Here is a 25246-nt window from a genome sequence, read left to right as displayed (position 1 = left end):
CAATAGTAAAACATGAGAACATGAGTTTGACATGTGCATATAAATACTATCCAAAGATACTTTAAAACAACTAAAATAATTTATGGAACAAAAAACAAAATAAATTCATTTATGGGGATAGTGAACAGAGTGAATGAAATAATTTATTGAAGAATGTGAAAATAAAATAAAATAATTCATGGAGACAGCAAACACAATAAATTATTTATTTGTTTCTTACAAAAAAGAAAAGAATTTACCAAGACAACAAACAAAATAAAATAATTTATGGAGTAACAAAGAAAAGGAAATAATTTATGGAATAAAATAATTTATGGGTAATTCAAGCATGAGGTAATGAGGATACATAGAATAACCACAGTGAGAAGAGACAGGAAAGACTGAATCTAGGTGATATTACAAAGCAAGAATTATATATTACAAGTATATACACTACATTTTTGCATCTCAGAGTCTTGCAGAATGATAACTGACCGCAATGTAGCAGTCAAATCAGATGGGAAGATAAATTCAGTTTTTAACTTAAACAGTTTTAAGATGATGAAGAGAATCCAAGTAGAGGTGTCCTGAAGGTAATTCAGAATATGGAACTGAAGGTCATGTGAGAAGGCACATGGGAAGTCATATTCAGGCTAAACATCCCTGTCTAAGGATCATCCTCACAGAGGCAATACAAGAAGCCATAAAACTGGATGAGCTTTCTAAAGGAGACAGAGCAGAGAAAGAAGGCCAATGGTTTATCTAGGGGAATGGCCACATTTAGGAAATATTAAGAGAAGGAAGAGCCAGTGAACTGAGCCAGAAAAGGAGCAACCAGAGAAGTAAGAAAGGAAGGAACCTTAACAATTACATCATTGAATTTGCTCACTTTACAGATGAGGAAACTGAGACCCAGAAAGAGAAAGTGAATTGAAGTGTCATGACAGAGAAAGGAGAAAAGAATTTCAGAAAGGAAGGACCCCCGGCCATGTCAAGATCACATCACCCACCATTAACACCTGGGTCAGAGTAGTGTTAATACTATAGATAGATTTGATTTAGTCTTGGAAAATTACCATAAATGAAACTGTTGTGCCAAGTCAGATCTTTAGACAAGTCAGTTGCAGAACAGAGTTCATTTTATATTGACTATATGAACTATTATGAAGTAATACAGTGGCTCAGTGAATAGAGTGCTGGGCCTTGAGTTAGGAAGACCTGTGTTCAAACCCAGCCTCAAGCATTTACTAGTTGTATGACTCTGGGCAAGTCATTTAATCTCTATTTGCCTCAGTTTCCTCAATTGTAAAATGGGGACAATAATTTCACCTACCTCACTTATAAGAGTCCAATGAGATACTTATCACAGTGCCTGGGACATAGCAAGAAACACATAAACGCTAGCTATTACTATTAACCCCAGCACATAGCTCTGTGCTTACTAACTGCCTGAGCTCAGCTCAGTTCTCCAACCCAAGAGTCTGAGACCAGGCTGTTGGATAGTCATGGAGAAAAACCATGAGATGAAACTCATTCAGTTTCATGACTTCATCTTTTGCCTCTATTAGGATTATTCCTGAAGAGGGGTTTTTAGCCTGAATCTGACTTCCTCTGTGCCTTCCCATTTGACCTCCAGGTCAATATTTTGAATTACCTTCAGGACCTCTCCACATGGACTCCCTCCACAATCTTAACCATAACCCTTTATTGAGTTTCCAAAGGAGAAAGGAGGGTGCCATATCTCTGTGACTTTGGAGAGCATGCTATCTTCAATAGACTCAGGAAGAGATTTGAACTGAATGGATCTCATTCAACTAACTGTGCGTCGCTAATTATCTTCTAGTTTTTCTAAATCAAGAAAAGGCCAACAACGTCCTGAAGAGGACTCGGAGGGCTAATACATTATTTGAAGAGGTAAAACAAGGAAACCTTGAGAGAGAATGTCTTGAAGAAACTTGTTCTTACGAAGAAGCCAGAGAAGTCTTTGAAGACCAAGAAAAAACGGTAAAGATGAATGAGTTTAACTAAATTAATTGAAGGATTAACTAGTTTCATGTTCCATCTAAGAGATTTTTCAGTACACTAAAATTGTGGGAGAGGCTTGTTTGGCCCCTTCTCATACTCATCTAATTTTTGTTTTTGTTATTCAGTTATTTACAGTCACGTCTCACTGTTCATGGCCCCATCTGGAGTTTTCTTAGCAAAGTGACCGGAGTGGTTTGTCATTTCCTTCTCCAGCTCATGTTACAGATGAGATAATAGACCAACAAACTTAAGTGACTTGCCCAGAGTCACCTAGCTAATAAGTGTCAGAGGATGGATCTGAACTCAGGAAGATGAATAGACCTGACATTCTATAAACTGTCCCAAAGCTGCTTTACTCAGTATCAAAAGTGTGGTGGGAAGAACGGTGTCTTTAGAGTGGGGACCTGATTCTTAGTCGCAGCTCTGTCTTTTACCAGCTCTGTGACCTTGGATAAATCACTTCCTCTGTCTGGGTCTCGGTTTTCTCATCTGTAAAATGAAAGGATTAGGACCAGATCATAAGATGTAGCAAAAATACTACACATTTACAATTGCATTCATTTCTTGTTGATTGATCAATAGGGTAGTATAATTGAGATACAGGTTCATTTAACATTCATTGAACATGTACTGAGCGTCTCCTATATTCAATACATTGATTGGGTGCTAGACAAGATAAGAGACAGGTAAGCCTCTGCCCTCAGAGAGGTTATAATACAACTTCCTTGTTAACTTTTCTATTTTCAAGAAAGATTAAAGACAGATTTCCAAATATCATGCCAATGATTGTGACACTCTCTCTGCATTCATAGAAGGAGGGATGATTTTCCATTTTTCATTCACTCACTGTCATTTGGGAAAGTCAACTTGAGAAATTATAGGAAAGAAAATCTCACTTTCAGCTTGTCCTAATCCTCCAACTGGATCTTCCCTTCATTGGATGAAATGTATGATAGTCTGTGCTTTTCTAATCAAACTGTTTAAATCTGTTTTTCCTCCTCAGATGGAATTCTGGAATAAATACAAAGGTAAGTTGCATTTTATATCTTATCCTTACATGTGAAATAGATGAAAATATATACGTACCTATGTAGGAATGAAACCAAAGGAACCCCATTTTGTTTTCAAGCAATTACTACTCAGCCTTAGTTTGAAGGAAAAGCAAAACTATGTTTATCTGTGAAGAACACCCTCTGCTCAGTATCCTATTAAACAGATATTTCTTAACAATAGTTAATCACCTATACCATTTAGACCATCCCCAAAGTCTTAATGCAGTTTTTAAATAGTTATGTAAGCTATTAAAAGATAAGATTGCACCAAGACTTTTGGGACACTACGTCTCTACCTTGCTTTAATTGACGGCTTACTATACATTATCTATACACTGCTTTAATTGTTTGAATTATATATCACCTGTGTTTCCTTAAAGCAGAAACTTTTTAATGATAAGAATATTTTTATACCCATGAATTTTTGACGTTTCTTAACAATGAGAATATTTTTGCTCCCATATATTCCTGGGTCCTATTAATAAAATGGTTTGTTTTTGTAAAATACCTTATTAATATAGCCAAGCAAATGAGCATTTCCTTTATTTTTTCCCACTGTATAAAGGAAGTTCTGTTAAAAATCAAGTTGAGTTTGTACTCAGAGATATCTCCCTTTGTGGATCTCTCTTGTACTGCAAGTAAAAAAGAAAACTGTTGACTATAAGCATATGTGTACATATAAGCATATATGTATATGTGTGGGCAGCTAGGTGGCACAGGGGATAGAACAATGGACATGAAACCAAAAAGATTTATCTTTGTGAGTTCAAATTTGACCTCTCACACTATTCACTAGCTGAGTGACCTTGGGCAAGTCGCTTAACCCAGTTTGCTTAAATTCCTTTATCTGTAAAATGAGCTGAAGAAGGAACTGTCCAACCACTCCAGTATCTTTGCCAAGAAAGCTCCAAATGGGGTCACAAAGAGTTGGACACAGCTGAAACTACTGACCAGTAACATGTATATGCATATTGGTAGTTCAGTCATTCAGTCGTGACCGTTTCTTTGTGGCCTTGTGGACCATACGTAGCATGTCAACACTGTCTATGGGATGTTCTTGGCAAGGATACTGGAGTGGTTTGCCATTATTTTCTGCAGTGGATTAAGGCAAAAAGAGGTTAAGTGACTTGCCCAAGGTCACAAAGCTAGTAAGTGTCTGAGGCTAGATATGAATTTAAGTCTTCCTGATGGCAGGCCCAGCATTCTATCCACTCAGCCATTTATCTGCCTCTATCTGTATTTATGTTGTTATTCAGTTGTTTCAGTCGTGTCCAACCCCTCTGCATCAGTAAGCACCCCAACCTACAAGGGAGGCCTGCTATCACAGGTTCTCAGATCTGCATTTATAAAAGGAAAGGCAACTTTTGAGGGGTCAACAATCACTTTAATCAAGCACATGTATCATTCAGTTAGTTCAGGGGAAAAAGCACCCTGAACTTCAGAGAAAATACAGAAAAATCTAAATCAACAGACAGCACTTCTAAACTATTTGACAGTATGCAATACATATATCACAATACAGCAGACAGATGCAACTGCTGGACCATACAGTTACAAGAGAGGGAAACACCAACATCTGGGTTTTCAAAGCTGGAGGGCTGCGTAGCAGCTTCCCAGGGTCTCATCTGGCACACAAAGCTTCTTCCAAAGACTAAGCCCCAGAGTAAAACCACACCTCAGAGTCTTTATATATTTTTTTGAGCCAGAGGAAATCGCAACCCTTGAGAACCAGTGCCTCATTTACAAAAGGTGTGGGCCTTCCTACAAATCTTCCCAGGTCCATTAATAGATGGGGAAGATCTTCTTTCATCACATTATTCAATCAGAGGCACTTTATACTAAAACAAAAACAGCTAAACATCCTACATGGCTTGCCCTTATACTCCTCTCTTCCAGGATCCTTGGCCTTACAATCTAAATGGCCGTGGATCCTGGAACATATAGAGGTATTAACATTTCCTAAGTAAATATAACATAGTTCCCACAAAATAAACACATCATGAATTTTACAGAATACATTTGCAGAATACATAACATAACATCATCCTTTGGGGGTGAATCTTTGGGGAGTGAGCAACCAACTCTTTCTTCCTCAATCCAAAAGAAAATGTTCAAATAAAGTCCTCTTAGCAGTGTGTCCTCCCCACCCTGCTGTAGCAGGAACTCTCAGGTGTAGGCTCTGATGAGTCAAGTGTCAGTCTTAACAATGCTCCAGCCCCCCTCCCCTTCAAGTCCTGAAGAGCAGCTGGGCAACAAAGCCATCAGGGTGGGATCAGGGTGGGGTCCTTGGAGGTACATGGCACTTTCCCCCACCCATCATAGGCAATTCCACCCCTGGGTCCCAAACCGTCCCAGGAGAACACTGCAAAAAAGCACATGCCCTTACACTCTCCAGCCCCCATTTGAGGTTTTCTGGGCAGTGTGTTTGTGTGTGTGTGTGTGTGTGTGTGTGTGTGTGTGTGTGTAAACATACACACAAATATACAAAATAGGCTGACACCTTGAGGAAAGGGAAGAAATCATGTTCTATAGCACCACCATGTTGGTGACAGGACAAAGTCTGTCCTTCTGTGCTTGCTATCAGTCAATCAACAAACATTTATCAAGCCCTTTCTATTTCTGAGGCACTGTAAATACAAAGGGGGGAAAAGTTCCTGTCCTCAAGAAACTTACATTTTAAGTAACTTGTTAAAGATTATATTACAAATTAGTGACAAAGTCAGCACTGGAAGCAAAGTCTTCTGACCTGCATTTCTAGGTCACTATATTAAATTCCACCCAATACTTCTCCTAACTCACTGTTTGGTCTTAGGCAACTCAGTTCCTCTCTCTGGGCACTGGTCTGGATGATCTCAAAGGTCCCATCTAGCTCTTATAATTTATGATCTGTTTGAAAAGTGGAGTGTTACCTGCAAAGGAATCCTAGAGATTCACTGCCAAAACACAATGATGTCTATACTCCCTTATGCCTAAGTGAGGTGATGTATAGAATACTATGCCTGGAATTTAGAAGAGTTGAATTCAAATCCTATCTCAGACATTTATTAACTTTGTGACCCTGGACAAGTCACTTGACCTCTGTCTGCCTCAGTTTCCTCAGCTGTAAAATGGGGGTAATAATAGCACCTAATTCTCAGGTTTGTTGTAGGGATCAAATGAGATAATGTTTGTAAAGTGCTTAGCACTGTCCATGGCACATAGTAGATGTTTAATAAATGTTTTTTGACTTCCTTTCTTTCCTTTCACAAGTTTTCCCACCTCTAAACAACTTTGCCTTTGAAAGGCTGTGTTTCCACACCAAACCTCCCTTAGAGAAGAGCCCAGTTCAAGTCAGGTAGATCAGTGATAGTCTACCCATTGTCAATCCCACATCCAAATGTGGGATACCACATAAGAGAGAACACAAAGAGAAAATACTGATGTGACAAGGTAAGGTCCTGATCCTAGAAATTAGTGGATGGGGCTCTGTTGGAAACAGTAAGCAAGGTCACTGGAATTATCTGAAAGTGGTGTTGTCAGCAAAGCCAAGGACTCTCCATTAGAGATGATGGGAAACTTTTGCAAACTTTGGTTTCCAAGGCTTTCCTTTGCAGATGGTGACCAGTGTGAAAGCCAGCCTTGCCAGAATCAAGGGAACTGTAAAGATGGCCTTGGGGAATACACCTGCATATGCATGGAAGGATATGAAGGCAAAAACTGTGAACTGGGTAAGTCCTGTTTATCCTAGTGCCTTAAAGACTGGTATTATCTTAAGGGCAAGCAGTGGACAAGAGGGATGAAGGAGAAGAGATGAATACACAAGTCCTTAAATGCTATGCCTTAGAGATTTGCAAATTATATTCAACTCTTTTATCTGTACTAATGAACTACTAGAGTAGGAAGGTGAAGAAGACTTACAGAGAGAAGGGAAAGAAAGGGAGAGGAGGTAGGACCTTGAAGGAGAGGGTAACATGTCACTAAAACCAAAACTCTCCATCCAAAATGCATTTTGGTGTTTATTTCTATTGCTAAAGAACAGAAAGAGATTATCGCTATCCCTTCCACACTGCACCTTTCCCCATCACAGTTTTGATATGTCAAGGGTCATCATAAGAAATTAAATGAAAATTTGGGGGGAGTTTCGCAGAAGCCGCAGATGAAGGCCAGCAAACAACGCAGAAAAAGTTTAGAAATTCATAAATGCATTAAAAAATATATAGTATTGTATAATGTCAATATATTTTATCTTTTAATACCATACTAATTCAGTCTTCTTCTCTCGTATGAAGGGAGGGCCAAAAAATTTTACATGGATTTTTCAGATCAAAGGGGCATGGTGCCCCTTAACCCCCATGATGTGAAAAGGATAACTGTACTTTTAAGGATTTTGGAATGTCCCTAATTAAACAAAATAAGGAATCTGGGCATGGTTTTATATGCATCAAGCATGTCTTGTTAAAGTATACAAATAATTTCTTGTTCTTTGGAGACAGTCTGACTTTGGAAGGACTTTTAGATGACAGAATTATTAATCAACCAGCAATCATTTATGAAGTACATACCAGTTACTAAGCACTCTGCTGGGCACTGGCTATACCAAGTCAAAAATTAAATAATCCCTACCCTCAAGAAGCTTATATTCTAAGGGGGGAAACAATGAGCAAGGTTATATAAAATAACCACAAAATAAATTTAGGGGTTCCATAAACATATTGCATTCACTCTAACATTTATGATCAGTTCCTTTTTGGAGTAAACCAAATATTGCCCCAGGAATGCAACCCCCTCCTTTCCTGGTTAATAGACAGACTACCTCCAGTGTTAGGTTTAAGTCCTCAAAACAGACACATAAGCAGAAACAAAACAAAATATCAAAAGGCACAAAATAAACACAAAATTTTGTAGAAGGTTATGAAGTAAAGTTGGGTAGGATCAGCATAGGACACTGGAAAGGACCTGTATTCATGTCTGGGTTCTGCTACTTACCAGCAATGCAGCCTTGGGCAAATCACACGATATGTCTGAGTCTTAGTTTCCCTGTCTGTAAGATAAAGGGGTTGATCTAGCTGATCTCCCAGGTCTCTTCCAGCTCTACATTTACAATCCTGTGGGTCTTCCAGCCAGCACACCAGAATTCTGTTGTTGTTTGGATGATGATGATGGGGGGGGGAGGGGGAGGGTAAGAAAGGGAGAGGAAGGGAGGAGTTTCTGACTGATTAAAGTTTCTGGGATGGTAGACTTTTCAGAACTGGGGACATAACGTGGCAACCTGCTGTGATTGCTCCCCCTTCTGGAAAAGTTGATGGTTTTCCTAGGATGCTGAAGTAACCTGAGTTTGGGCCATGCTGACACTTCCACCAAATCTAACATGCTTCTCTCTTGGGTAGCAAAACTAACGCTCTGCAGCTTGGATAATGGAGAGTGTGACCATTTCTGCAAGGAAGAAAAGAGCAGCGTCATATGTAGCTGTGCCAGCGGCTACACCCTAGGAGATGATTCCAAATCCTGTATTCCTACAGGTAGGAAGTTGTGTAGGTCTATGAAACACCAGCGGGGAGTCTTCTCTAGAAAACCAAGGTAGTGGAGATACAGTGTAGTTCATTGTAAAGGGCTCTGGGTTGAGAGAACCTGGGTGTGGTTGGGCAGATCACTTAACTTCTCTGGTGTCCATTTCCTCATCCTTGAAAATGAGGGGTTTGAAGTGGCTTCAGAGTCCCCTCCCAGCTAGGAGAGGGGCAGAGGGTGGGAAACAGAATAGAGCGGTGATGTTTATCAGTTGGGAGGGACAGAAACATTCTCCCATGGTTTGGTAGTGTGATAAATGGGCCTCCTAAAGTAGCTATAAAACTAAAGGAGGTTAAATCCAAGTGGCAAGACATTACGCAGGATATAGAGGGTTCCAAGGAATAAATGTCCAAAGGAAAAAGCAATTCAAATGATTAAGGGATTTGAGGATGGGGATAGAGGTGAGTTCTTTGAAAGATGAGGATTTGGATGAGATATTTGTTTATTACAACGGCTCACTTCTACAGCACGTAGCACTTTAAGATTTGTAAGAAATTTTACAGACTTTTTCATTTGAACCTGTGAGGTCGATGCATCCCCATTTTGTGGATGGACACTGTGAATGAGAGAAATAAAGTGATTTGAACCTGGGTTACCCTGTTTAAGTGTTCAGTACTAAGGCAGGCTTCAACTCTCAGTTTGACACAACCCACAAAGTCATGGTGTCTCTTAAAAAATAGAAATATAAAATCATGAAGAGTGAAAATGGGATGAATGTGGACTTGCCTCTAAATCCCTGAATACTAGAACCAGAGGCCATTTCTTGGCACTTTACATAATATTGGCAAATCACTTCGCTTGTCTTAGATAATTTCCTCATCTATAAAAAAGACACACAGGGTCTGTGTATCTCAAAGACACACCATGAGAAGAAACATTTTGTGAAATCCTGTGTAAATGTAAGGAAGAATTATAATTACTGTTTTCCTGAAAGACAGCACAAACTGAAACATAAACAGGTTCAGGGATGGTATAAACTAATTTATTAATGATAGAACCGTGTTGCTATGGCCTGGTAACACCAAGTAATGAGATTCCTATAGAGAAACAGCATGGCATTAATAAAGTCTGGCCCAAATGCCAAGGCAGCATCTGGGATGGAATTAGAAAAAAACTATTGGTGACAGAAAATATGATTCCAGGGACCCCTGGCCAGGCCATTGAAAAGAAAAAAATAGAGTCCCTGCCCTCAAGGAGCTTACAGTATGATGGGGGAAGACATCATACAAAAGAAACTCAGGCTAACTGAAAACATCCTTGGTACCAGTCTAGTACAAGATAATGGGGGTGGTAAGAACCATGTCCTGTTCCCACATAATTTTTGTCTCCTCCATTATGTTGTTCTATATAGTCTAGAGTTTGTGGATATTCAATATGGTAGCATCTATTAAATTGCTGCCCTCGCCCCCCCCCCAAATATAAATCCATGACAATTTATCAAGGGAAGTTGTTTGAGGCCAGACATGTCAAACACACAGCCCATACAATACTTCCAAGTGTAGTCAACCCCAGATTAAAATGTAATTGAGAAATAAGTAAATAAGTAAAATAAGTAAACAAAAAAGTAAAATACAATAGAACATAAATAATATTTTATGTGGTTTTCTAAGTCAATATGCAACAGACAAAGATCCTAATGTATGGCTTAGTGATTCACTTTCTATTTGAGTATGACATTACTGTTTTGGGCAGCATCCTTACCTTTCTGGAGAAGAACACAGCCATGCTGTCCCATAGAATATCCTTTGACATGAGGGTTAAAGCTCGAATCCTTCCTGGAAATCCTTCTTGACCTAGAGCTGAATAATGGGTGACAACACCTGTTCCCAGTGCAGTGCTTCTGTATGGGTCTGGGGGAGCCTGGTATGTATCTGGGACATCCTCTTGCCCTGGATCTCATTCCTTCTCATAATTCTCTCCATGTCCCTTTCCCTTTCAATGCTGTCCTCATCCTCCTTCTTCTCCCTCTTCTTCTTGTCTGTGTCTCTACCTGTCTTCTCCTTCCTCCATCCCTCTCTTTGCTGACATGTAGGACTAGAATATATTCTTGATGCCTTTTGGTATTTCAAGGGTCTGAGACTTGGTCCTTAGGAGCACTCTTTATGATCTGGTGGTTTTGTCCTTGTTCAGTCATTTCAGTCGTGTCCAGTTCTTTGGGACTCCCCCATTTGGGGTTTCCTTGCAAAGGTACTGGAGTGGTTTGCCATTTCCTTCTCCAACTCATTTGACAGATGAGGAAACTGAGGCCAACAAGATTAAGTGACTTGCCTAAGTAACATAACTAGTAGGTGTCTGATGCCGGATTCGAACTCAGGAATATAAGTTTCCTGACTCCAGGACCAGCACTCTACATACCCCCTTAAAAGTCACTATGTCTGAAAAAAATCATAATCTTGCAGCCAACTTGGTGCTTGGTTTTATTTACTCAAGACAAGAGGTGGTGCAAGGGGTAAGAGAACTGGATTTGGGGTCAGAGAGACTTGACTTCAAATTCCTCCTCAGATGCTTAGTAGCTGTGTGACCCTGTGTATCTGAGATGGAATTTGAATTCAGGTCTTCCTAACTCTAGACCCAGCACTCTGTCCACTGTACCACCCAATTGCAGGTATACACTGGTCATTTAACCATTCCTAGCCTCAGTTCCCTTATCTATAATATGGGGACCATAAGAAGACAAGTCACAGGATGATTCAAATGGTATAACATATGTCCAGCACTTTGCAAAATCTTGAAGTGCTATTTAAATGCTAGCTCTTATTATTTTTAGCTAACCAAACCTCTAGAGAACCATTCCATAGCAAGACATCAGAGTACAACTTTAGTGAGGATATTTTCATTATTTGATGTATCTACTCAAAAAATTTTCTATTCTGTTATTCATTTCAAAAAGTAAAAAAGTAAATCATTTTCTATTTCTTTCTCCCCTAACAAGCTGCTTTTTAGTTGTGTATATAATTGACTCCCCTGCTACCCTGACTCCTCTATACCTCCCACCCCCACTCTCTGCCACCATCCTCAAAATAGTCAGGAGACAGGAGAAGGAGAAGACTTGGATAATTAACTCCATGGGCAGCTAGGTGCTGGGCCTGGAGTCAAGAAGACTTGTCTTCCTGAGTTCAAATCTGCGCTAAGATACTTACTAACTGTGTGGCCCTGGGCAAGTCACTTAGTTTCCTCATCTGTCAAATGATCTGGAGGAAGGAAAGGCAAAACCACTTCACTATCTTTGCCAAGAAAATCCGAAATGGGGTCACAAAGAGTGGGATGCCACTGAAACAACTGAATAACAACCACCAATCCCAGAATAACTAGATCTGAGAACTAATTTGCACCCTTTGTGAAGATGTCTAAGAAAATTTCCCTTTGAAAGTCAAGGGATAGATAGGATCACTGCAATATTCTCTCAAGCCAACTCTGATAGTGGAATTGGTTGTATGATTTGGGGACATTTTCAGACATCAAGTATTTTCTTTTTTTCTTTCAGTACCCTACCCATGTGGAAAGTACACAGTGGAAAGAAGGAAGCGGTCAGCTCTACCTAAAGAGGCAGAGACAGAGACCCTGGCTCCCACAAAGGATCCTTTACGTGGCTTCTTCTCAAATTACGCAGAAACTGAAGATAGTGGAGATGATTTCACAAGGGTTGTTGGAGGAAGAAATTGCAACGAGGGAGAATGTCCATGGCAGGTAATTGTGGTTTGTAACGATGCTAAGTAAAAAATATGGTTTGATATCTCTCAATTCCATGAAGTTAACTAAAATGACCATCAATGGTCAAAATACTCCATCAGTATTTATTGTCATCTAAGTTATCCTTATCCTCATGACATGTGTTGAACCAAAGAGAACTATTGTCCTCGTTCAATTTCACTTTGTGAAATAAGGTAGTATGATGGAAATAGAAGAATACTGGATTTTGGACCTGGATTCAAATTCTGGCTCTTCCATTTGTTCAAATTTGGTCCTCAGTTTCCTTACCTATAAAATCAGAAGGTTAGACTAGATGACTTCTTTTACAATCCCATCTAGTTCTAAATCTGAGATTCAATGATTGAAGAATTTTCTGTCTTAGCCAAATGCTCTGACAGGGGCACACATGTGAAAGAAAGACAAGAGAATAAAACCATCTGTGCAAATACTTATAGGTGTGGGCTGCAAAATACGGTAGTTGTTCCTTAGCCTAACATTGGTACCATGTCTTGAGAATGCAATATGGTGGTTGTTTAGTCATTTCAGTCCTGTCTGACCCCATCTGAGGTTTTCTTGGCAGAGATACTAGAGGGGTTTGCCATTTCCTCCTCCAGCTCATTTTACAGAAGAGGAAACTGGGGCAAACAGGGTTAATTGACTTATCCAGGGTCACACAGCTAGTAAGTGTCTGAGACTGGATTTGAACTCAGAAAGAGTCCTAGCCCAGTGCTGTATCCACTGTGTCAATGAAACAGAGGCTCATAAGAATACAAAAAGCTGGATCTTCAAAACAAGGCAGTTTTTAAAAAAGAGGTTCGTCAAACTAATTGACTAATCAATAAACACGTATTAAGTGCTTACTGCGTGCCAGGAAGTGCTAGGCTCTGAGGAAACAAAAACAAAAAAGAAATGATCCCTTCCTTCAAGGAGCTTACTTATTCTATCAGGAGAAATAAAATGTGTCTAAACAAGTACCCACAAAATAAATAAAGGTAAGTTGGGGTGGGATGGGATGTGGAAGGGAGCACTTAAATAGAGTTTTGAAAGAAACAAGGGATTCTAAGAAGTAGTGATGAGGTGAGAGTTTATTTCAGGCATGAGGGACAGCCAATGCAAAAGCATGGAGATGGGAGGTGGAAGCTGTGTATGAGGAATAGGAAGAATCTTAATTTGACTGGACAATCGAGTTTGGGAAGGAGAATATTGTAATATAAGGCTGGAAAGGCAAATTGGAGCCAGATTTTCAAAGGCTTTAAAAGCTAAACAGGGCAGCTTAAATTTAATGGAACTGTAGGCTGGAACTTGGTCCAAGGTCAAAAAAAAGTGATGCTCGTGGTTCCCAGTGGCCTCACTGATTTATTTTTCCTAGTCTGCTTCCAGGAGGCATTCAAAAGGCTGTTGCGTTCCATACTTCAGTCAAAGAACTTTAGTTCCTGTCAAAGTACCTAAGGGATATTTGAATATCATCCTAATAGCACCTACTATGTGCCAAGCACCATGCTAAGGACTTCACAAGTATTATCTCATTTGATCCTTACAACAACCCTAGGAAGTAGAACTCCTATCCCCATTTTACAGATAAGGAAACTGAGGCAAAGAGAGATTAAATGACTTGCCCAGGATCAGACAACTAGTTAGTATCTGAGATGGAATTTGAATTCAGGTCTTCCTAACTCTAGACCCAGCACTCTGTCCACTGTACCACCCAATTGCAGGTATACACTGAAGGCATCATAATAAATAATACCATTCAAAACTACAATAATAGTTATCCCAACTTCATGGGTAAGTATCTTAAAATACCATTTGCATCACATCCACATTAACATTACATGAATTAGACATGACACAATGCAAAGTCTGTCTGGAGCAGCTGCTTCATTAACTAAATTACCATATTATATGCAGGACATATGAGGTGCACACATAGGGATGGTGTACGTGTATCTAGAGTAAGTAAGCAACTAAGTGTTAAGTGGCAAAAATTAAGTGTAGTTCGCACCAAACAATCCAGAATGGAAACAGTGTAACAACCCTTGCATAATTATTAGTGAATTACAAGTAAACACAAGCGTCAGACAGATGCATCTCTAATAGCCACAGTATAAGCATAACACCAGCACACAAGCAAATAAATATTAACATTACAGTAACAATAAAAAATATAAATGAGAAAATCCATGATAATTGACATATTCATCAACATCTGCAAATATATTCATTTACATGTAAAGCATATATCTCATACATAAGCATTAGTGTTGTCATCTGGCATATGCCCCACCTCCCACTCCTCCAATATAACGTCAGAAGTTAGCCTGGTCACAGATGAGATAGATCTGGCTCCTTTGGAACCCGCTGACCTTTCAGTAACTACCTGAGCTGATGGACGGTGTATGGGTAGAACACGGGTGTTCCCAGACCCATAAGCCTTCATTCCCAAATCTGAGCTTGTGAATGGTCCCAGCTAAGTATTAATTTTTTTAAACACTATAGATTGCCTTGGGATCCTCACAACTGAAGGAATAGGTGGAAAAGAAGCTTCTTCTAGGTTCAGCCACCTCTTACCCTTATCAGAGCCCAAAATGTCTCTGAGTCTAGGGCTAGCGAGTCATTACAGAATGTGGTATTTTCTGTATTTGAAATTTCACATTCTGACCTACTGCCTGACTCAGCCTCTCTACAACTGGTGGGAAGTCTTTTAAAGTATAGTTTAACCAATTGTCTATAACTTCTTTTGGGCTTCTCATCAAGGAACCCCTATAGGCAATAAATGTTTTTGTCTATTATTATTGCTAATAATAGATATAATAGTATAATATATATTATAATAATAATGAAACAGGTATTAAAGGTCAACTGTGTTTCAGGCACTGAGATGGATGCTAAGAATACAACCACAAAATTGGGATAGTTCCTTGCCCTCAATAGGTTTACATTCTTAAAAAAAACTAATTCTATTTTATTTTTAATTAAAATTTTTAAAATGAACAGAAATGTATTTTTCCCCTCCTACCTCCTACACTGCTGAGAAAGAAAAAGAAAATACTTGTTTCAAATATGCACAGTTAAAGAAAACAAATTCCCTCATGGTTCAAATTCAACAAATATCTCATTCTTCACTCTGAATCTTTGTCAAAAGGTGGATATCATGCTTCATCCTTGGTCCCCTGGAATCAAAGATTGGCATTTCATTGATCCCAGCACTTCCAATTTTTTACTTTAGTGGCTCACACATAAGAAGATATTCTGGAGATAATTGAAACTGGATTTTCCTGAGTGTGGCCACCTTTTCCATACTCAAACCGTTCTCAAAATTTTCTAATTTTTTTTCAGCAACTGGTCACAATTCAACTATCTATGTCTTGTGGATGAGGTCTTTTGATCAGGAGTGACAGGCTTGCTAAATGCAAGGTCAAGGCTCAGAACACAGAGTAATTAACTTATTTAAATAATTTTGGAGTATATACTAAAGCACACTCCTAGATCATTATTGAACTCGAGAACTCTGCAGGATGAGAAAATAGGTTAATAATATGAAGACTGAATGCCTTCTGTTGAAAAAGCGAGAAATTGCAGCGTTTGGGAAACTCAAAATATATGTACTGAATACTCCTTAACGTAGCCTAAAGGGCTCAAGGTCTCCCATTGCATCCTGGGTCATTTCCAGTCATCCTGATGTTTCAGATGGCTCTGGAAAAGAAGTGAGGCTGGTGACCTGCACAGCCCTCCCTCACTCAAAACAAAGTCAAGTGCAAGTCATGTCATCACTTCTCTGATGGCATGGTCTTCTCCAGGCAACGAAAGACGAACACCCAACATAGCCACTGGGCTATTAACCTACGAGTAGTGCCATCTGGTGGCCAAAACATATGCTTCTCTCCATACTTGGCTATTTGATTAATCAATTAAGTAACAGCCTGTTTCTCTAAGGGTTAGAGTAAGTAAGCTAATGAGCTAGATGAGGGTGATGATAGCACCACACCAAATGCACACATGGTATACACACATGCACGCATGCATACACACACACTATTTGTCATATAATAGCACATTTATATAATGTGCTGGGTTGTGAAGAGATTTCATCACAACAACCCAATCAGGTAGAAAAAGACAAAATGTGGCTTAGCAGTTCAGAGGAGAGCAAGATCGTATCTGCCTGGGGACATAAGAAAAGTCTTCGTAGAGAAGATAGCATTGAAACAGGGCCTTGAAGAATGGGGAAGGTTTCATCAGGTAGAGCTTGGAAGGGATGATGAGAGGCGACTGTCCAGGCAGAAAGGAAAAGAACAAAATCTTGGAGAGGAGACTGTGACTTAAGTTTTCTGAAATTTACTCATTTAGCAAGTTTTAATTTTTGTTCTGTGATTTTGCATGACAGACTCTATTAGTTTTAGGTAACAATGATGTTTGGGGGGATACTATTAACTATGTTCACCCTTGCAGAAGGCAAGCAGAGAATGAACTGTTGTTAATGGAAGGGAAAGGAAACAAAGGAAGGACACGATAGAAATTTTTATTAATGGTGTAAACAGTTATTGCTTAATCCCATAACTTAGTCCCATGGTTCAGTGCTGACAGCCTGATGATTTTCATCAGAAAACATTGCCAATTTAAAGTTCTGAAGAATTTCATTACTTCCATTTTCAGGAGAAAAAGTATTATCAAGTATTTGAAAAGGTAGTCCGTATGTAAATCAGAGTATGGGTGAATAGACCTTTTGTAAAAAGTTCTACTCTTGACTATGCTTATTTTTTATAAGACTTTTTTCCTCTCAGTTTTCAATTGGACAGGAAAGATTTTTTTCTGGGAGGAGGATAGAGTGGGTAAGAGTGAGTGATACCCAAAAAAGGACCTTTGCAACTTTTTAAAAAATTCATAGAAGTGAACAGAAGGAAGCACAAAGAGGACGACTTTGAAAGTAACATGGAATTTACCATAAATTTTTTTTTAAACCACGATATGAAAAGAAGATTCACTTTCACATACAATCGTTTTTCATGTAGTAACTGTAGAATTTTCTCTCTCTTTTTTTTGGTGTTTAGGTTCAAAATTTAAAAATTAAATTTAAAAAAGTTGCTAGCTACACTCTAATAATGAAAGACTTCAATAGTCTGTATTTTCAGAGCATTTAATAATCGTTAATTCATTGATTCAAATAGAATTAACATTGATCCATGATAAGAGTTGAAGTATTCCAACACATCTAGTAGTAAAAAGTTAGAGGAGTAGAGAGAAGACAAATCCTGTTTCCCCAGCTTACCAGCTATGTGACATGGGACAAGTCACTTAAAACTTTTTTAACTTCAGTTTCCTCATCCTGAAAATGGGGATGATAATATTTTGTTCTACTTGTTTCTCAGGATTCTTGTGATAGCTGTGCAAATATGAGCTATTAGCCTTCTGATAAAGAAAGTATGATTTAAAACTCTGTCTCTTTCTCTGATTTGGCAGACCTGAGATAATTAAAGCTTGTCTTTGGTGCCTCTGCCTCCCCCTTTTTCTTTTTTAGCATCTTTTCCCCCAAGGCACCTGAGCCCTCATGTTATTCTTATGCAGAGGAAAATAAATAAAAGAAGCAAATGTGATATGTCACTAATTGTGAATCAATATTCCTTCCAGAATATTTGCATTTTAAAGGCAGACAGCAGGAAGGAAAATACAAAGAGATTAATCTCTTATGGTTGAACTTTTAGACTCTGTGGCACTTGAGAAAGCCAGATATTACAACCTCTCTAATGTCCCTAAAATTACACAGCATAGACAGAAACTTCCTCTACTTAAAAGTACTGCCTACTTCTGTGTGACAACCACAGCATATGATACTGAGAACATATGAAAGAAGTAGAAAAAAGTCCCTACTCTTCACATCCTCAATCCTTGAAGTACTCTACCATAAATTCCCACCAAAAGGAATCAATAAACTTTGGCATCCTTAATTCATCTGCTGCCCATAACTTGTTTCAAACAATCTGTGATTTTTTTTTATTGAATTTTTTAAAGTTAAAAAAAAACTCCTGTGATTTCTTCAATATGGAGAATACAATGCCTTCATCCCATATGATCTCATTAATTTTGATCCAAACTTGTTTCAAACTATCTATAATTTTGTAATTGAAAAATAATTTTAATTCAAAAAAACCCTGTGATATGTTTAGTGTGGGGACTACAACTTCTCCAACCCATATGACTTTATAAATACAAGTTAATCAAATAATAAACATTTGTTAAGTACCAACTATGTGCTAGACATCGTGCTCAGAACTGGTGTGCTAATCAAATAGACAAAGTACAGCTAGAGCTACCTCTTTTTTTTTAATGGTGATTTTGCTTTCAGCAGCCTTCCCTTTGATCAGTCAAGGAAATAAATACTTATTATTGAGTCCCTGCCATGTGCCAATTTCTGTACTAGGTATCGGGGGTACAATGGCAAACATGAAATGGTACTTGCTTGCAAGGAGGTTATATTCTATTTTAATTTTTAGATAAAATGTTATTGATGCCTTTTGTTCTTATATCTGTTTTAATCTCTGGATATATGCTCCCTAAAACACCCGATGTGTTTTCCCCTGTTATAAATTAAAACAGCTAAACAAAACCAATTCACTCATCTGACAACATTTGCATCCAAACTTCCATGCCCTGTGGTCTTCTACCTCTCCAGTAAAAACAAAAAGAGAGGTCCAACCTTCTCTTTGAATATTTATTTTGAAGTCCATGATCTTCTCCTTGTAGGCTCTTCTCATAGATGAGAACAAGGAAGGATTCTGTGGCGGTACCATACTGAATGAGAACTTCGTCCTTTCTGCCGCTCACTGCATGTTCCCATTGAAGAGATTCCAAGTGGTGGTAGGTAAGTGACTACAGTTCATGGATAACCTCAGCAACTGAAGGAAATGTGAGCAACAGTCATAAATCTCTCATGGTGAATGTCTTCCCAATCCAATCCATTGAATACTTATTAAGTGCCTACTATGTGTACAACATTATACTCTCAAGGAACTTACATGCTGCAGGGGAATGGTGGGAAGAGAAGGGGGAACATAAAGGGAAGTAGAAATTGCTTTCTGTGACCAACTCTTGTATCTTTTTCCTGAATATTATTTTCCTTGTTGACTCTCATATCTGCATGATTCCAAAGAGCTATCTTCATATGTGAAAAGTAATCAGATACATGTTAGTATAGGAGATTGAATGCATAGTGGATAGAGGATTGACATTTGACACACGCTACTTATGTCATGAAACTTCTCATGTCGGAGATTATAAGTTACATAGAATTTGCTGATCTGTAACTGATGGAGTTAGATGTTCCCCACACTATCCATCAAAAACAAAAATGGACCTATGTCCACATGCGTGTATCTCTACGTATTTGCTTGTATATATGCACTGAGGCATGTACACACATATAGTAGCTATTTCTTTAATGGGATTCTTTAAAAACAAAACCACAGATCAGAAAGAGCTTTTCAGATGAAAAGATCCAGCAAAGAGCTTTGGGATCTCTTACTCGTAGTTGGAATCTAGAAGTTCAGCCACCAAAACCACAGAGCAACCCATGTGCTAGCTCACTTGAGCTTTCTCCATCTCTATGTTTCTCTCTGTCTCTGTCTCTCTTTTTATCTCTCTTTCTGTAACTATCTGTCTCTTTCTCTGTGATTTTTTCATTCCTCCTCCTTCTTCTTCTTTTTTTCCTTCTTTTCTCTCTCTCTCTCTCTCTCTCTCTCTCTCTCTCTCTCTCTCTCTCTCTCTCTCTCTCTCTCTCTCTCTCATAAATATTCAACATCACTTCACAAGTGTTTCTCCAAATTTGAAGCTAAATCCGAAGCAATTCGCTTTCTTTCACTTAGAACAGCTTACTTACATGGAGTGTTTCATGGTTTCCCAGAGTCAATGCTACATAGTGGGATCCTCAAAGTCAGGAGGGTGATCAGTAGGTATGTGACTCTGGACACACCATTTGACTCCCAGTGGCACCTGGCATTTCTCTAAGACTAGAAGTGTCAGATGACTTCCCCATTCTGGGATTTCTCCACATGGATGAAATCATGGGTCTAGACTAAGGGAAATGAGTGGAGCTTCATGAAATACTTTCCTACTAATCCTGAGAATTATGCAATTAGTACTTATTCACACTTTACAGATAAGGAAATGAAACTTAGGGACTTTCCCACGGGGGCACAACTAAAAAATTGGAGTCCATCCTTAAAACACAGATCACCTGATTCTGTGACCATTGTTCATTATACTAGCCTACCTTGTTTTCAAATATTATTCTCTTTTACTTTGCGATCAATGAGCAGATCCTTATTAAATACTACCACACATCTAGCTCTAAGGCAATGTGACCACCTCCTGCTTAGTTTCTGGGCAAAGGGAAGTTAAATGGCTAGCACCAGGGGGATAGAAGGAGGCTGGAGAAGGGGTTGGATAATCTGCAAACTATACAGCTCTTCTTAAGTCTTCAAGAATTGGCAGAGGTTTGAGATTCATCTTTGGTGGCTAATTGTTTTTTGTTCATTTTATTTTGTTTGTTTTGAGTTTTTTGAGGGGTAGAGTTTGAGACTGGGGCCCCATCTCCCTCAGGCTAGATGTACAACAGCCACCTGTGGCTCATTTCCAATACTGGCTGGCATGGAAACTTTGACCTGCTCCTTTTTTCTGACCTGGGACAGTTTGTTCCTGTAGGTCCTGAGCCCTTTGAGAACAGAGACTGTCTATTGGCTTTTTTTTGCATGCCCAGTGTTTAGCATAGTGCTTAGCAAACAGTAGGTAATTAATACATGTTGACTGACACTGCTGAAGATTTGTCATATTAGTGCAGGACTTAGTACAGACCCCTTTAGTCTTCTGTTTCTCAGAATTCCCAAACTCCGGTGATCCACCAGTTTCAGATCCCCAGGAGCAAGAATTACAGAAATGAACCTCATGTCTGGTTCGTTGCTAGTTGTTTAGATAAAATGGCCTTCTTCTGTGGCATCAGGCAATATGGTATCTCTGTAAATAATAATAACATAACAACAATAGCTAGCATTAATAACAATAAAAATAGCTAACATTTTTATAGCACTTTTACTAAAAAAAATTTAAGTGCTTAACTTTTTTAGTGCCTGGTACATAGTAGGTGTTCTATAAATACTCATTCCCCACTTTAAAGTATGCAAAGCCCCTTTACATGTTACCTCATTTGGTCCTCATGAGGTGGGTGCTGTTATTACCATCATTTTATAGATGAAAAATTGACACTCAAGTTAAGACCTGCTTAGTTAAAGAAAAAAAAGGCCAGCTTAGAATCACATAGCTCTTAAGTGTCTGAGGCAGGATTCAAACTCAGCTCTAGCCTCTACATCAAGTAGCTACTTAGGTGAATCCATCAGTGAACACTTCCTAAATACCTGCTGTTTACCAAGGACTATATACCCTGCATTGTGAGGGATACAAAAGAAATACAAGCTGGCAAGAACCTTAAGAATCATCTGCTATAACATTGGGGGCAGCTAGGTGGCACAGTGGATACATTGCCAGGCCTGAAGTCAGGAAGATTCATCTCCCTGAGTTCAAATCCATTCTCAGACACTTACTATGTGACCCTGGACAAGTCACTTAACCCTGTTTGCCTCAGTTTCCTCATCTATAAAATGAGCTGGAAAAGGAAATGGCAAGCTACTCGAGTATCTTTGCCAAGGAAACCTCAAATTGTAGCACGAAGAGTCAGACACATATAACTTCATTTTCTAGATGAGGATTCTAAGTCCCAGAAAGGGAAAAGGATGCATTGCAAAGACAGGACTTCACTCTAGTCTCTATTCTAGCATCATACAAATAAACGCAGGTGGAAAAACTTAAGTCTGAGTCTCCCCTTTTATCTCTTTAGTCATATGACCTTAAGCAAGTCTCCTAGACTCTTTGAGACCCAGTTTCCCCATCTATAAAATAAGTGCTGGACATAAAGTCAGGAGACTAGAGTTTGAATCTTTTGTCTAACACCTATAAGCTATGTGACCATAAGCCTCTGTGTGCCTCAGTTTCCTTATCTGTAACATAGGAGTAACGATATCTTTATTATCCCCTCCATGGACTCTCTGTGAGAAAAGTGCTATAAAAATCTGCACCCTTGTGATTACCTACCTCACAACATTGCTCTACTGAATTCAATTCTACAAATGGGTAATCAATACCTGCCATCTGTTTTGTTGGTACCTGGGAGAGATACAAAGTTCAGTTAGCTAAGATACAGCACCTGCCCTCATGGAACTTGTAGTGTGTGTGATAATATATATGAAATGAGCACTAACTACATATCTGCTGCTATTCCTATCTCTATTGTTAGGGAGTAAAACACACATGATTACCAAAGCCTCCTAAATGAAAATAAACTAATGCAGACCTTATGGACACTTACTCATCCCCTCCTAGGTGAGCGGAACACTGAAGTCGAGGATGGTAATGAGGAGGCCCATGAGGTGGAGAAGATCATGACCCACAAAGGATTCATCAGAGAAACCTACGACAACGACATTGCCCTCATCAAGTTAAAGAAACCCATTCGGTTCCGAAGGAACGTAGCTCCTGCGTGTTTACCGGAAAAGGACTGGGCCGAGGACGTGTTGATGAACCAGAAAGCAGGCATCATCAGCGGCTTTGGACGCGTCCATGAGAAAGGTCGCGTTTCCACCGTACTCAAGATGCTCACGGTCCCCTTTGTCGATCGAAACACATGCAAGTTGTCCAGTACCTTCACCATCACCTCCAACATGTTCTGTGCTGGCTATGAAAACAAACCTGAAGATGCCTGTGAGGGAGACAGTGGTGGCCCACATGTGACCAAGTTTAAGGACACTTATTTTGTCACTGGAATTGTCAGCTGGGGAGAAGGGTGTGCCAGAAAGGGAAAATTTGGAATCTACACTAAAGTCACTGCCTTCCTTGGATGGATAAAAAAATCCATGAGAACGAAGAAAGTTCTGTAGAACTGGCTGAGGTTTCTGCAGCAGCGGTCAGCTTCCATTCTAATCATTCTCATCTGGCCAAGTGCTTTCCCTATAGGTTAGTTCCAGTTACTACAGAACATTCTTATTAAAAAGAATTCTACTCGAGTGATCCTCTGGTGGCTTTGGGGGGTATATTTTATGCTCTTTCTGTGTGGTTTGAATCCATGATTAGATTTCCAGGTGTGAAAAGGGAAGATTCAGTACAACTTCATACCTTCTGAGGGCAATATCGTTATTCTGATTCCACTCCAGGTTTTCCTTAAACTTGCCGTTTTGTCTGTTGTTAACATTGGTTGTCTCTTATTTGGTTTGAAGTGGAAAAATTCTTGTCTAGACTGCCCATTCTCACCTTGCCCTTCCCATCTTGGATAGATTTTCTTCTAGAAATCCCATCATATTTCAGTAGAAATCTAGAGCATCCGACTGTCCCTACTGTTTCATAAGAAGTGCCATTTAAAAATAAAATTTTAAAATTTTGCATTAGCACAGTCTTTTTCTTTACTTAGCAATGTTTTATTTAATCAGCCATGTATGAAGACCCTGCAGCATAGGTGATTTTGTTGTTTTGTCATTTCAATTACATCTGATTCCTTGTAACACTATTTGGGGTTTTCTTGGCAAAGATACTGAAGTGGTTTGCGCTTTCCTTCTCTAGTTCATTTTACAGATGAGGAAACTGAGGTAAATAGGGTTAAGTGACTTTTTCAGGGTCACACAACTTGTAGGTAAGTGTCTGAGGTTAGATCTGAACTCGGGAAGATGAGTCTCCCTGACTTCATACCTGGCACTCTATCCACTGTCTTAACCTTAGATGCATTAACTTGGTTTAATCTTTTTTATTAATTGTATTTCAATATAACTGGTTTCCTAGCTGCCCCTTAGGGTAAGGTTGCATGAAGGAATTTCATTGTTACAGACACATAAAATATAGGAAGAAGATCCCACTCTCCCTCCCACTTTAGACCAATGTTTCTGGTGGAGATTAGATGGTTGTCAGTCAACATCAGGCCAGCTAGTACCACTTGAGGATACATGTAATACCTGTTGCTGCTCCAGGCACACCAGAGCAGTTGCAGAAAATCCTAAAGCCTCAGACCTTTAATTGACATATCTCAAACTGTTAGGTAATTAGGGGAAATCAAATAAAGTCAACAAACATCTGTTTAAAAAATAAAAAAACAAACCCTACTATGAGGGAGAAGGGGAAGGATAGAATTTGGAACTCAAAACTTAAAATAAAAATGTTAAATACATTAATTAATTAATGAGTCAAATAGGAACTTCCTTTTGGGCCTGGATATCCCCAGATGGGATAGTGATCCCAACCAAGCTATCCAGGGTGATTATGGTGTTGGCTGATTATCAGCATTATTTTACCCATTCTAACCATAAGAATAACAATTTCTGACCTGTTATAAAATTGTAGGTGAGAGCTATTCTGTATTTCAACAAAGCAAACTGTATTGACATTATATGATGTGATTAGGACTTAAAGACCTCAACCAGCCCCCAAGCACTTTGTCTCTTTGGTACCATTTGTTATATAATCTAGCCTGCAATTCCCACTATGCAAAAGTCAGGGAAAATGTCTTTAGAAGGCCACTTTTAACCCTCATGTGTGTGTTTCTAAAGGGAATACCATTCATATTATTGTGGATTAATTTCGTAGAATTATCACCATAGAACTCTCTGGGAGGAAACTGACAGATTATCCAATCTATACATTAGATAAATGAGTACAGAATTGAAATTACTATGGTAAGACTAGGATTTTGCCCAAGATACTGATGCCTAGGGTGGAGGTAAACTCCCTTCCGGGTGGCAGCCACCCCACATATAATGCCCACCCCCATGACTGCCATCATGAATCCCTTCTCCCAGAGCTCTTCTTTTCCCTGTCGTAATACCCTGTGTATCTTATGCTAAATTATCAAATGCAGAGGTTCTTAACCTTGAATG

General features: G+C 39.0%; 1 protein-coding gene across 1 annotated transcript in view; it reads left to right on the top strand.

Moving 5' to 3' along the window:
* F10 (coagulation factor X) overlaps window positions 1-23770 on the top strand; it is a 30342-nt gene extending 6572 nt beyond the window's left edge. The window contains exons 2-8 of the mRNA XM_072621917.1: window positions 1823-1983; window positions 3008-3032; window positions 6650-6763; window positions 8423-8554; window positions 12085-12287; window positions 19029-19146; window positions 22713-23770. Of these exons, the coding sequence (XP_072478018.1) occupies window positions 1823-1983; window positions 3008-3032; window positions 6650-6763; window positions 8423-8554; window positions 12085-12287; window positions 19029-19146; window positions 22713-23266 (1307 nt within the window). The 3' untranslated portion in view covers window positions 23267-23770. The remainder of the gene's footprint in view (window positions 1-1822; window positions 1984-3007; window positions 3033-6649; window positions 6764-8422; window positions 8555-12084; window positions 12288-19028; window positions 19147-22712) is intronic.
* The last annotated feature ends 1476 nt before the right edge of the window (window positions 23771-25246 follow it).

Source organism: Notamacropus eugenii, chromosome 6 (assembly GCF_028372415.1).
Source record: "Notamacropus eugenii isolate mMacEug1 chromosome 6, mMacEug1.pri_v2, whole genome shotgun sequence".
Taxonomy (NCBI): Eukaryota; Metazoa; Chordata; class Mammalia; order Diprotodontia; family Macropodidae; genus Notamacropus; species Notamacropus eugenii.
Note: the sequence above shows the minus strand (reverse complement) of the source record. Positions and strands in the feature narration are given on the sequence as shown.